Raw genomic sequence first — 14,721 nt, forward strand, 5'->3', positions numbered from 1 at the left:
CTGCCATTCACTCCCCATATTTTCCTTTCAGTGCACTGAATCCACTACAGTCTTATTCATTTCTTCTTCATCTCTTCTCACTGCTCCCACTTCTCAGCACCTGGTTGTATTCTAAATTAGTGGTGGATAGGACAGTCTATTTCCAGACCATGTCTATCCTGCATGTGTTCATTTGTAAGTCCTGTTTAGAATCCACAGGGAAATGCATATTTATATTTATTTTAAAATATACATCATTCTAAACATTTTATTCTAAGATACATATTTTAACACATTTTAACACCTTTTTTGAGCAAAGAACATATCACAAAATTCAAAGTGCTAAATTTGAAGGCTAATTATATTCCAATCCACCTATTAGTGCAGGAAATGTGTATCAGTTTGCATCCAAATTCACAAAAACTAAATTCCTCAAACATCCCTACTCTAGATATGACCTATCAGAGGTTATTCTCCCAATTCATGACTTTAAGGCTGCAAGCCTATACTCACTTACCTGGGAGTAAGCATCATTGAACTCAGTAGGACACTTAGTTTTGAGAGGGCACATGTAGGCATGTGCTTGAAAACTATCACAAATCTGTATTATATGTTGTAATCGGTGCAACCCCTAGTGACCTTTGGACAGAGCATTTAAAGGATAGTTTTGTCTCTGTCTAAGATACAACTACCAGGATCAAGGAAACTTAGAATCTTAGACTGTGTTCACATTATATTGTATCCTGCGGTTGCCTATTGTGCTTGCCTCTTGGAATTTGCCAGCCTCCCTCAAGACAACCAGTGTTGGACTTCGGAGACCTGGAAGATTCAAATTTGAATCACCACTCAACCCTAGAGCTCACTGGGTGACCCAGGCCAGTTGCTGCTTCTTAGGCTCACAGAGAATAAAGAGAGAAAGAGGAGAACCACATGTGTCACCTTGAGCTCCTTGCAGGAAAGGTGGGGTATTTTATAGTCTCTCATTGATTCAGAGGACAATCTGATGACATGCGAGTGGGAATTGCTTTAGATTGTTAAGGTGTTTTTATCACTGTTATAACAACAGCTACTTTTTTATCATTAGCAGAGTACCTGGATTTTTCAATGAGGTAAGCATTTTGACCTGTTTCCATTCTGTTAAAAATTGTTATGGTTGCTTAATTTTTGTTTCAGCATATGGTTATAACAACTAAATGTTTCCCCCCTAAAAAGGATGTGGATGATGATTACGATAATAATAGCAATAATGTGGAATTTCAGAGTCAGTGCCCTCAAGCTTTCTGGATCTATAGAGGTCTAAAATAAATGGGAATTCATTATGCACTGAACAGCTGTGATTCAGTTGCATTTTGGCCAGCACTAATGCAAAGGAGCCACTTTCTGCTTAATTTGCAAGCAAAAAAAGCAGGAAAGAACTTATCCTGGGCACTCAAGAGTTACATAGTATCAGAAGCAAGGCTAATCCTTAATTTTGCCAGAGGTACAAATGCAGAGAAAATTAGCTGGAGGTATATTATGGGAAATGCAGTCAAAGGTATGTAACAAGGTTGAGAAGTACAGTGGTACCTCGGGTTACATACGCTTCAGGTTACATACGCTTCAGGTTGCAGACTCCGCTAACCCAGAAATAGTACCTCGGGTTAAGAACTTTGCTTCAGGATGAGAACAGAAATCGTGCTCTGGGCACGGAGGCAGCGGGAGGCCCCATTAGCTGAAGTGGTGCTTCAGGTTAAGAACAGTTTCAGGTTAAGAACAGTTTCAGGTTAAGAACGGACCTCTGGAATGAATTAAGTACTTAACCCGAGGTACCACTGTATTTCTTAACGAAGGCTTGAATCAGCTAAATAGCTTTCAAGTCCATGCTGGGATTTAAACATCATGTAGGCGTTTCCGTGCGCTGCTCTGGTTCGCCAGAAGCGGCTTAGTCATGCTGGCCACATGACCCGGAAGCTGTACGCCGGCTCCCTCGGCCAATAAAGCGAGATGAGCACCGCAACCCCAGAGTCGGTCACGACTGGACCTAATGGTCAAGGGTCCCTTTACCTTTACCTAGCATGGTGCTGACCTTGTGTTGTCCAAAAGGTTTTAGCTGAAAGCAGTGCAGCTCAATCCTGTGCATTTTTACTCTGAAGTAAGTCTCACTTACTCTTGCTCCTATGAGTGCATGTATAGGATTGCAGCCTTGATCCTGCCACACTTTTTATTTACCTGACATATTGTGTCTCTCTTACTTGTCCCAGAACCTCTTCTTGATAAACTTGAGTCCACGGATTGTACATCAGAAGCATCAGCATCTGCTGCAGCTGAAGGGCTGTCTGACTGTTTTCCAAAGCTACCCTAAAAGAAAAAGCCCACAGCCATTTATATTGCCAACTTTTTAAAAGGAATGCTACAAAAGATAAATGCCACTGATTGAAAGAGAAAACCATAATAATATGATAGACATTGAAATTTTCTATGAAATCTTCTCTCTTATTTTAGATCAACTCTATAGTATGTTCTGCCATTTCCAAATTTGTATCAATACAATGTGTAAATGAGGAAAACCTCACAGCCTTGGGGGGGGGGGGGACTGCACCAAATCTGAAATAAGAAAAGCTGAATTGTGTGGTATGGAACTTAGCATCTTATTTTCAATAATTTAGTCTGCCAGTTGGAGGAAGCAAAAGGAGAAAAACTGAGTATTTTCACAACCATAGGACCTTGCTAAATGAATTAAGAGAGAGGGAGGAAAGGAGCAGTAGCTGAGATTCTGAGTAAGTTAATTGTTGTAGCTAGGATGTATTCTGAATCTTTGAAATATGCAACTCTGTCCATAACACCAATCTACTCCCTACATTTCCCATTTTCAATGTAAAATGCTCTGACTAATCAAGGAGAAATTATGCACAGTTCACTATCATCAGTTATTTGCCCATTTCAAAGCACATCAAGAAATACAAAACATGTACCTGTGGATCATTAAGACCTCTCGAATCAGAGTCAGATGTATCTCTGTATGCTGAGCTAGTCAGTTCTACATCTGTTGAGGCACGACTCCTTTTCTTTAGAGGCTTACAAGAATCTGAAATCTCACTGGCACCTTGAATACAACATACTGGAATTAATCTTAAAAGATCTCTTAAATGTATTAAACACTGAAGGAGAAACTAAGGGGCTGGGTAGACACATGCAGAGATGGAACTGACAAGACACTTAGTTTAAAAGCTTTTAAAATTGCAACTAGTCCACTAAGATAACTCCAATTCTTTGAAAGATTGTCACTCCAACCCATAGATCAGAGGTAGCCCCCAGGGTGCTCTGCAGGACTACATCTCCCCTCATTCATGACCACTGGTCATGCTGGTTGGACTGGATGAGAGTAGGGAATCCACAACATCTGGGAGGCACCATGGAGAAGAAGGGAGTAGCAGGGGGTGAGGGTGCTTTGTATAGTGTTTATTTCATTCATCCATAACCTGTCTTTAAATATGAAATATTTTCAAGGCTGCTTACAGTATAAGCACTAAAACAGTAATAAAAACAACTGAAGTTGAATGCTATACAGTACGTAAAGGTCAGGGAAGAGGCAATGATGCTCAACCCTACAAAGCTAAACCCCACAAAACTAAAATTCAAAGCATGCTTAAAAAGGCAGCAAGAAAGGGGGGTTGAATAGTGTTATTTATAGATTTTTTTACCCTATTCTTCAGTAGGCTTTGGGGCAGTTTACACATATCAATGGCATATTGCTGTTATTATAATGATTATTTGTCACCTAGTACAAAATGTCGCAATGACTTGCATGATTTTTTTTAAGTGCATCATCAAATTTAAGAATAAAATAATACCATCCGCCCCTCCAAATAATATTTGCACAGAAACAGCAGTAAGAGTGGTAATCACATTCCCTCAAATGCTTGGAGAAGACAGGCATCTTAACCTGGCACTGAAAGGATGTTCATGTTGGCATCAGAGGCCCTTGCCAGGAGAGAGCATTCCTTAAATGGTGGGGAGGGAGACAACAGAAAGAAGTATTCTGCCTTCTCACCACCCTCCGAACCTCTCTCAGAGGGGCCAGGGAAATGTTGGAACAGACCTATAGCTGTCACAGTGAGCCACCCTGGCAAGGATACTTTTTACACTTTCTGCAAATTGTCTGCTCTTATACACAAAAGGCTGCACCAGAAGCAATTATCACCACACACATTTTCCAGCTTATATTGAATTGACATCCTTTTGTTCATACGTAGTGTGATAGAGAAGACCAAGGTCATAACTATTTCAATGACACGTTATTGGGGACAGAGGAGCTGGAAATAATAAGTCTCGTCCCTGCTTTGCCACCAGCGACAAAGGCTAAAATCCATCACACTACTTAAGAAAGCCTAAAGAATTTTTAAAAACTCTCTCACCCACCCCATTCCTCTGAAACAAGACCTCCGCACCAAATCAGCTTTCCATGTGACATGCAAGATGAGTGTTTGAGAAACACAAGCCCAAAGGCTTCTGAGGCTCATGGAACCAGCGACAAAGCTCTTTTGATTTGATTTAGTTCTTTTGATCCCTACCTGCCTGCCAAACTTTTCCTAGCTCTTGTAGGTCAGTGCAACAGATCCAATGCTACCAGACCTGATTGATCTAGCAGAAGGAGAGACAGGACCGCAGGGCCTATCCATCTACTCTGCTGAGAGACCAGATCCACTAGGCTCTTCCCTCAACTGTCATCTATCCACAGCCATCCCATAAGGCGAGAGAGGGGGGGGGGACCTCTCTATGGGATCTGCTGAAAGATCGCCAACTCCTCTCCAAATTGTTCCATTCCAGCCAGTCATTACAAGAACATTCTTCTTTCCTTTTTTGTTCCACCCAATCCCTTTTGAGTTTCTGTCTTTTAGATTCTGAGCATTTCTTATATTTGGTTATGTTTTGGCCACTCTAGAAGCCTTTTTCGGCTGAACAGCATGTTAAAAATTCTTTAAATAATAAATAAATATTACCTCCAACATCAGAGGTAGGATGTCTCTGAATATCAGTTGCTGTGGGAATTTTAGATGGGCTTCTGGTCTTATCCAGGTGGGATCTTATGTTCACTGCATTAACTATTAATGCAAGAGATTAAGAAGGAGTGTCCCTGCTTTTTTGCAAGCTTTTAAAAAGAACTTTAAAAGCATGCTGTTGTCCCTATGCTCAGGGACCTGGTTCATTCCCTTTTTATTTGATCTGGCTACCACTGGGCAGTAGGTGAATGAGCCAGTTGGCAAGCAAACTCTTATTCTGGCAAGCAATGACTTCAGACCAGGGCAAAGTCTGTGAATCCCAGTCCTATTTTCCTAGTAAGCGCTCCAATAATCTATAAAGTAGCATGGAAAAGGGGGACAAGAAGGACTTGAGGCAATGAAGTACAGTCCTACACTCCATTCAGATGTGCACATTGAAATATGCAAGAGGTGGTTAGGCAGGTGGTTGTTAGATGTGGGACTACAATGCCTACATGGATTACTTACATACACAACATGGAAGGCATAGATGAGTAAAAATGAAATAGGCTGTATACCAAGTTTTGGGTTATAAGCAGCACTACTCACCTTTCTGTAATCCAGTCTTCAGTGTTGTCTGCGGGACTGTTTCCACCTGTTTAGACAGGAAAACAAGCAATTAATAGAGGAATTTCCTGTTCCCTAGTATAACAGAGGAAATGAAACTTCAATGCAAGCAATTAGCAAAAGGGAAACTCATGTTGCCATCTCCACCCCCGCCCCACCCCACCCCAGCAAGTCGTTTCTGATCCACCTCTTATGGAGATAAGTGACGCTGCCTTCTCTGAACTGGGTGATGAGGCGCCTCCCCTGAGCTGTGTTTACTTCAAATCATTCACTTTGTGTACTTAGCGATGGAATGGTTTTATCTTTGGTCCAGGAATCAGGAGAGGGGGTTTAGCAGCCACTCCTTGGGCTACAGAAAACCCCTACAATGGCTAAGAAAAATAAAGAGAAACAGGACACTCTAGTTCCATGTGACGCTTAACTTACTGCCCCATTTTTTTAAAAAAGGCACTTCCACTCAGCAAGCACTTGAGCTTCTGAGGCCATGGGCTGCTCCTCTGTATAGAGTGCTGCAAAGGCAGAGTGGAGCAGGAGGCATTGCAGGCCTCTATACAGCAACATCAGCACAGTGCTTGGGCAGGCAAGTTGGCGACCTTGTAAAAGCACTTCATGGCCTCAAGGATCAGTGTCTTGGATCCTACATTGGAAGGCAAGCTTTCTTCCAGAGTACACCCAAGTTGTGAATTTGGTAGTTGCAAGCAGCTGCTTTTGCTAAGATCTTGCTTTTAGGCTAAAAATTGCCACTTGAAATAAATAAATAAATAAATAAATAAATAAATAAATAAATAATAAATCTACACAGGTTGGTTATATGTGCATGTAAGAAACACGTCTCATAGATATTTATTAAGGATTATTCTATAATTTTTTAAAAATATTTTATTTCGTTGTACAATGGATAAAAACATACAATAGAAGGATTTGTATAGGATACAATTGATAATACAAATATAAAATCTAAACAATCACTTGTATTTCACTACCACTCACTGCAACAGAATTAACATTGCATCTCTCATTTGTAATTAAAATTCCAGTTATAATTTTAAAACCGAAAGGATGCAGAAAAAATTTGGAAATTCACTGCAACAAAGCTCGACCCTGGGAAACAAATATGGTTGCAGAATCCTAAGGTATCAGGACGCCTTTCTCAACATATATCACATCCAAGCTTATGCATTACAGTGCATCTCTGACCATTAAGTTTTGCTGGCCATATGCTCTTCCTGAAAAACATGAGTACAATATACTATGTTGTCTTAATTAGCTACATAGTATAAAGCAAGCAAGACTACTTGGGGAACAATGGCATGTGGTTCTTGTACCATGGTTAATTAAAAATATATAAATTACTACAGCTTCATATTTAAAAAGGGAAACTGCAACAATTGATGCCAAGAGTTATATATGCTATTTCCCAATATTTAATATTCACTTTAGGAAAAAAGTTGCACTGAAGTCATAGTCCTTTAACTTCCACCATTTTGGAAATCCAACAAGAGAAATGTTGAACAGGGCAGCAACAGAGTGGATATTTAAATAGAACGGTGATGATGTATTTTCAAGACTTTCAGCTAACCAAGAAATCATGTGCAACACGCTTAAAGTTTATTAGAATTGTAATTGCAAGAAATGTTCCCCCCCCAACATTACTTGGCCCTTGCAATAATCGTGTTAGAGAATCTTTATTACATAGTGTATATGGTTCAAGGTGGGTTGCCCTTAAATTTAAAATGGGAGCATACTGAAACAGTTGAAACAGTGACAATAACCTTCTTGAGACCTGCAAAATCCATATATCGCATGGGTGGTATGCAACTTGCCTATTCCTCTTCACTTACAACTGGCTAGTTTCAAAAGCAGTATCCTTAAAAAGGAATGCCCTGTACATGTTGGTTCTACTTAAAGGACAAAACGAAATCAACCCATCATGATGCTCTTCCCCTTCTGCTAACATAAAAGGCTATAGCCTTTAAATAATGATTATGCTAATAGTAAATTTTCAAGAGTAACCAAACAAATCCATCTAGCTTTTCTTTGAAAACAAACTAAAAACTCAGTACAAACCAGCAGCTAAACCAAGGGTAAGACAAGAAAGAAGCTGGTAGCATTTCCAGAGAAAACACTGAAACATAAAATCACTATGCTTGTAACAGAAACAGCCAAAGTAAACGTATCAGCTCATCAAGAGGTCACTGTGTTCCCATTTATCCAAAGTGTGATTGATGCTGAAAAGGGATATCAGTTAACAGCAATATTTACTGAGGGAAAGGATCTCAGGAGGGGAAGTCCAAAAGCAAACCCAATGGGGGATATAGAGGGGCAGGTGGGTAGGTAGAAATAAAAAGGCATCAGTATTAAGCCACAGAAAGTATGTATACAGTATATTTTAACTCTCTACATGGAGGAAGCCAACCTGCTCCTTTTTGATCTTCTTCTTTGGCACAACTTCAGTGGATTTCTCAGACTCTGAGCGAGTTCGTATTGATCTTCTCTGTTGCTTCTTTTCTACAGAACCTGAGGGAACAGAATGGTTTCCATTACAGGAGTCTCTCTCTCTCTCTCTCTCTGCTCTCTTTCCTCAATGAGGGATGACGTTCAATAGCAAAGTCCTGATTTCTCTACATTCTTCTTTGAGTGCATAGACTTTAATCTGCCAGCTGGCGTTCTGGCTGCAGGCAATACATCTCAGTGCTTCAGGGAGAGTCCTGAGTTCGGGAAAAGACCAGCTTTAATATGAAGATAAAGGGGAAGTCTAGAATTCAAAGTATTAAGAAGGGGTGACTTTTCATGTTCAGAACCTTTAAAATCAACCAGGAACTTGCTTACATGTCATAGGTTACCAACCACACCAAGGACACAAATATGTTCTGAATTTTATTTTCAAAGTATTTGCCTATGTAGGCAATATTTTGCATGTCTTTAAATGAACATCTTATTCCTCTCTCTGCCTGAATCTAAGAAGGGGATGGAACCCTAAAGCCTCCATATGTTGCTGGACAACAACTTCCCTCTTCCCTGAATGTTGGCCATCAGAAGTGGCTGGTGAGATGCAATGTTCAGCAAAACATGGAACCCACAACTTCCCCAATTCCTGTCCTGCCAGGTTTAGTCACTGTACAACATATAATATTCTAGTGCAATATTTTGGGCACTTTAGAGTAAGTAAAACATGAGAAACAAAGAACTTTTATGCATTCTCCAAGCATGGGGCTGTTCATTCAAGACATGGAACCCAAGCTTAGTATCAATAAGGGCAATTAGGGTACTCAAAGCCATCAAAGAACCTGTGCTGCTCAGCAAATGAAAACCGCAATTCACTCAAAAGGGCTTAAAATCATTGAGAGCAAAAGTTACATTTAAGAATCCTGGGGAAAACTTTAACAGGCAACAACTTTTGATACCTATCAAGGGGCTGAAATAGACAGACTCAAAAGAGATTTATTGTCAGTGCCCAATTTCTAGAAGGAGCTATGCTAGAAGACCAATTGCCTGAAAGTCATGTGGCCCCCAATCAATGATACACAAGAATGGCATCCTGAACCTGCTCAGATGCATCAATTACTTCACATACTCTGGAAAGATCTGTGTCTTCATAAGCCAGTTTGTTTTAAAACATGGGTTAGTAGTGAACATGGCTGCCATGGCATGCCCTGCATGGCTTGCTTCTGTGGGTGCTGCGAGAAACAAAAACAAGGCATGGCATAACTTCTTGTGTCATGTGAATGCAACTCTGATTTGTTTGTTTCAAGCATGCCATGAATGTTAAGCCAGAAACAAGTGAAAAACAAAATTTTAGCTTATTTCTGGCTTAACACTTGTGTTTCTTTTTTAAAAAACTATGATTTAGGTTTGCAGAACACAAGAAGCCACACTATCTGAAGGAGGCTATGCTGCAGGATTAATCCATGGTTTAAAACAAATTATGGCTTAGCACGGCATGTGAATCAGCTGTATGAATATGAGGAGACAGGCAGAGCCTCATTTCTAAGCATTTTGAAAGACACATGTGAAAACTTAGAATGTGCTTACCTGTGGATTATCCTCCTACTTGTTCACCAGGCAGTGGTCCATGGCCATTGGGCGCAGAGGCAGCAGAAAGACTGGCTCTAGGGAGGAGCCTCTTAGTCCAAACCCCGCAGAGTCTTTCTTCTAAAAGAACCTGCCTCCTAGTGGACAGACATCACCCCAAGGTCTGGACCAATGAATGGTGACAAATAGGGAAAATAAAGCATCTTGGAAATGAGTGATATTCAAATACTATAGAATTCTGTTGGTGCTGTGACCCTCACAGAATATACCAAAGGGCTCCCCCCCCAATAAACAAACACAGTTGTGTCACATAAGTAAAGAAAAATCCACTGGGAGCATCATTTGTTTGCACAATGCAAGTAAAAATGACTAGAAGCATTGTGAGAATACAACTGCACTCCTGCACAACTCCCATTCATTTCAAAGAGGGCATTGGGTTGAGTGTACTGAAAATGATTAAGGCCTTATTCAAACTCATCTAAAATACTGAAAATGATTAAGGCCTTATTCAAACTCATCTAAAATACTGAAAATGATTAAGGCCTTATTCAAACTCATCTAAAATTCAAGCTCATCTAAAATACCAGATTCAGATCTGATGTGCTTCACTGACAAATGCTTAAGACATGACATTAAACATATGATCACATTGGAGTCTGAGTAGGAGTAGGTTGGAGGTTTTTTTCCATTTGTAAAAGGTCAGCCTATGTTTGGTTTACCCATCAGTCCATCTGTTTATGTGGTACACCGCTATTTCCTCTTCTGGCTGGATATGCAGAGGCATTGAGAAACATTTCTTCCCACATAAAGGAACACATACCAGTAGCAGCAAACAAAATGTTTCACATGCATGAGGCCTAAAGTTCAATCACCAATACTTCCAGTTAAAAGTTTTGGCCAGGAGTGTGCACAGGATAAGAACTCTGACCTAGTCAGGGTTGGACTTTACAGAGATAACCAGGTCATTGGTCTGCCTCTGTATTAGGCAATTCCTTGTAACTGCTCCCAGAGCCTTCCAAGTAGTATTACCCTACATCAAACTCTGAGATGTGTTTTGAAAATGCAAGATATTGGCTAAAATTCCTTTCCTGTGTTAAGATAATAATGGGAACATTAAACCAAAATCCGTAAACCCCTCTAACTGTATGACTCTAGCCTTTTAAAGATAATTCACAAATACTACTTAAAATTCAAGACCAAATTAAACAAAGTAGATTTCCTATTGTGCTAACCTAGACAGAATTAATGGCTAAGAGGGATTTACCGTATTTTTTGCCCTATAGGACGCACTTTTTCCCCTCCAAAAATGAAGGGGAAATCTGTGTGCGTCCTATGGGGCAAATACAGGCTTTCGCTGAAGCTTGGAGAGCGAGAGGGGTCGGTGCACACCAACCTCTCTCGCTCTCCAGGCTTCAGGAAGCTATCAGCAAGCCTGGGGAGCCCGTGGGAGTTCCCGCAGGGCTCCCTAGGCTACGGATAGCAGCCTGCCGCCCGGCGCGCCCTGAAGCAGAGCGCCCCGCGCGCCGGGCAGACATTGGCCAGCCCCACAAGGTCGGGGGACAGCGGGGAGGTGCAGCGACACCATCCCGCTGTTCCCCGACCTGGTTTGGAGGCTGGCGCTGGGGAGAAGCGCGCTTCTCCCCAGCGCCAGCCCCACAAGCTCGGGGGACAGCGGGGAGGTGGAGCGCCGCCATACCGCTGTTCCCCAACCTGGTTTGGTTTCCCCGACCTGGTTTTGGGGGGGAAATAAAGGGAATTTCCCCCCCCTTTATTTCCCCCCCAAAAAACTAGGTGCGTCCTATGGGACGGAGTGTCCTATGGGACGAAAAATACAGTACCGTATTTTTCGCTCGATAACACGCACCTGACCATAACACGCACATCGTTTTTAGAGGAGGAAAACAAGGGAAAAAACATTCTGAATGAAACAGTGGATGTATCATTTTTGTGCTTCATGCTGTGGCCACAGACATGTGATCTGATGGTGAATTTGGGGTGACCCAATGCAAAAATCCTGAGAATCCCTGTGGATCCATGCTTTGTAACCACGTTTTTGCACCATTGCAGCCCCAGGCAACAGTGGGTGTGTGATTTGGGGGGGGGGCAGGCTGTAGCCATGGACATGCTATGTGCTCTGATGGTGAATTTGGGGTGACCCAATGCAAAGATCCTGAGGATCCATGTTTTGTAACCACGTTTTTGCACCATTGCAGCCCCAGGCAACAGTGGGTGTGTGATTTTGGGGGGGGCAGGCTGTAGCCATGGACATGCTATGTGATCTGATGGTGAATTTGGAGTGACCCAATGCAAAGATCCTGAGGATCCATGTGGATCCATGCTTTTTAACCACATTTTAAGTGGGGAAGGAAGGAAAAATACAGAATGGACAAGGAGCACGAGAGGGGTGTGCAGAGAAGCAGCTGGCTAAGAATGCAGGAGAGGGGTATAACGGGAGGGAGGAAAGGAAGGCAAAAGTTTTCCCTCACCTACCCACCCAAGCCAGCCAGCTCTAGCTCTCTCTCTCTCTCTCTCTCTCTCTCTCCCTCCTGCATGTTTTCAGCAGCACCGGAGCACAGAGACGACACTCTGCTTTCCCCTCTGCTTGCCTGGAGGGGAGGGGCTTTCCCTGCTCTTTGTTCCGTTTGAGCAAACACAGCAAGGAAACAGAGGAGGGTGGGCAGTAAGACCCTGAGGCAGAATGCAGGAAAGCAGCCACTTCCTCTTTTCAGGTTTCCCTTCTCCGAGACGCGCGATTTGATTTTTGCCTGATTTTTTTTGCCATTTGGCTCCAGGGACCACACATTCGCTCAATAACACGCACAGACATTTCCCCTTCCTTTTTAGGAGAAAAAATCTGCGTGTTATAGAGGGAAAAATACGGTATATATGAATCTGCACCTGCTCCTACAAATAATGTACTAAATAAAAAATGAGATTTTAAACGCACAACTGCCATCCTGTGAAACAGTTTTAGGATCCAGAATGTGCTATGACATCTAGGAAGTTTGGGGTGGGGAATTCATGGTACCAATCAGTACCAGAGTGCAAGATGAGCCTAAAAGGAGAAGCATCATGCAATGAAGTGCTGGGGTAGCTGACTTGGTGTCTCCATATCTTGTTGCACTACAACTCCCATCATACCTGGCCCTGCTGTCTGGGGTTGATGGGAGTTGTAGTCCAACAATGTCTGAAGAGCATCACCTTAGCTACCCCTAGAATGGTGGATAGTGTGTTAGATTTGGACTGGGGAGGCCAAAGTTCAAATCCCCATAAAGTCAAAGTGTGAGCTCAAAGTGTGCCTTGGGTCACTGAGCATCTTTTAACTTAACGAACCTCACAGGGAAAACAAACAGTTTTGCAGCATTGTTTAAAAGACTAACAGATTTATGTCATAAGTGTTTGTGGACTGGAGTACAGTGGTACCTTGGGTTACGAATACGGCAAACACGGAAGTGTATATTTCCAGGTTTTGTCGCGTACACATGTACAGAAATGATCTGTGTGCTTCACGCATGCGCAGAAATGCTCTATCGCACCGTGCACAGAAGCGCTGTATCGTGAAGCGGCGCCTCTTGTTGTGGACTTTTCGGGTTGTGCACGGACTCCTGGAACGAATTAAGTTTGTATCCGGAGGGTCCACTGTACCCAGAAATCAGTTTGTATTTAAGATGCTGCAAGACACATTGCTGTCGTAACAACAACTAAAACTTATTTATAGCCTGCCCATCTGGTTGGGTTTCCCCAGTCACTCTGGGCAGCTCCCAACAGAATTAAAAGCACAATAAAACATCAAAACAACTACAACATAATACTATGGCTTCCCCCTCTGAATTCCCCTGCAACCTCACAGGGATGTTGTGTATGTAAAAATGGGGAAGTCTTGAGTAAGATTATCAGTCTCTAAGAGACAAACAAGTAACAAAATGTTTCCGTCAGTTTTCTGTGTTCTGTAAGTTTAAGAGTTTATGACTAAAATGAGAATTCCTGCATTGCTTAAACTGCTGCAGCATAATGACCTCACAGTCCACCACCCCAAAATAATTTTTCAATGAAGCTTTGCATAATGCATTAGCCAGTTTTACATAGTAAAGTGATACTTCTGACTGCTGTATTCTGAAGACTACCCCAATGGAGGTGGTTTGATTTACTGGATATAACCCAGGAGTTGCAAACTTTACCTACTTGCCAACCCAGAAGATGTTTCGGGAGACGGTGCACTTTGTGAGGAGGCTCTTTCATTTCGCTGGTTTGAGACAGAAGTGAGTTTGTCTTGCCCCTTGATGATTATTTCAGGTTTGTTTCCTATACCCTGTTATGAATAGAAAAGATCGAGTTAGTAACTACTGAATTAGTCCTTTGGGTTAACTGCTGCATCTATGAAAAAAACACTTTCAACTGCTCAGTTATAAACTTTCTATTTAAACTGAATGCCTCCAAAGTGGGAGAATAATCCTATATGCCGCAGAACTGTGCTAAGGGTAGAGAATGCCAAGGCTTTTCCAAAAAATAGTGAGGGAAGTGGGATGTCCAGCAACTCTGCTTTCTCAAATAGCCAACAGCTAGACAGTTTGTGCAAGATTCTAATCCTCAGAATAGTTTCAGTCCCAGAAGCTGGCACTGCACACAAACTAAGTGGGGGGGGGTATGCATGCTACTGGTGCTGCCAAGCGTCTCACAGACTTCACAGTTTTCCTGACCTGACTTTTAGCATTCATCCTAGGAGGCTAGGCTGGGAGTATGAACAGGAAACATCAGAAAGTGTGATGATGTGAAGTGAGAAGGGTTTTTTGTTTTGTTTTTTTTAAAGGAGACTGGGCAGAGTACCCCCACAAGTTTACTTTCTCATCTGCTGCTTGTGAGAGCTAGGCCCATAATAATTGCCTTGCAATAAGAGACCAAATATATTATTTCCAGTGTATGTTCAATGCCAATCAAATTCCTCTGGAAAACACACACACACACACACACACACACACACACACACACACAGGGTTCGGTTCTTAGCACCCAATATTCAACGGATGCCTTTGTGCAGAGGAAGTCAAGAGCCAAACATGTTACATTTTTAAGCAATGTAGTGAACATCCACTTTGCCACACAGGCCCAGTTCAGATGTCACAAACGT

At 42.0% G+C, this 14,721-nt stretch overlaps 1 protein-coding gene across 1 annotated transcript in view; it reads right to left on the minus strand.

Moving 5' to 3' along the window:
- The window catches only part of NSD3 (nuclear receptor binding SET domain protein 3), an 84,917-nt gene that overhangs the window by 37,802 nt on the left and 32,394 nt on the right, over positions 1–14,721 (minus strand). The window contains exons 7-11 of the mRNA XM_083588329.1: positions 13,779–13,905; positions 7,981–8,081; positions 5,547–5,592; positions 2,931–3,061; positions 2,188–2,316 (exon numbers count right to left, since the gene is read on the minus strand). Coding sequence (XP_083444455.1) covers positions 2,188–2,316; positions 2,931–3,061; positions 5,547–5,592; positions 7,981–8,081; positions 13,779–13,905 — 534 coding nt within the window. The remainder of the gene's footprint in view (positions 1–2,187; positions 2,317–2,930; positions 3,062–5,546; positions 5,593–7,980; positions 8,082–13,778; positions 13,906–14,721) is intronic.

Source organism: Podarcis filfolensis (assembly GCF_964270895.1).
Source record: "Podarcis filfolensis genome assembly, chromosome: 15".
In the NCBI taxonomy this organism is placed as follows: domain Eukaryota; kingdom Metazoa; phylum Chordata; class Lepidosauria; order Squamata; family Lacertidae; genus Podarcis; species Podarcis filfolensis.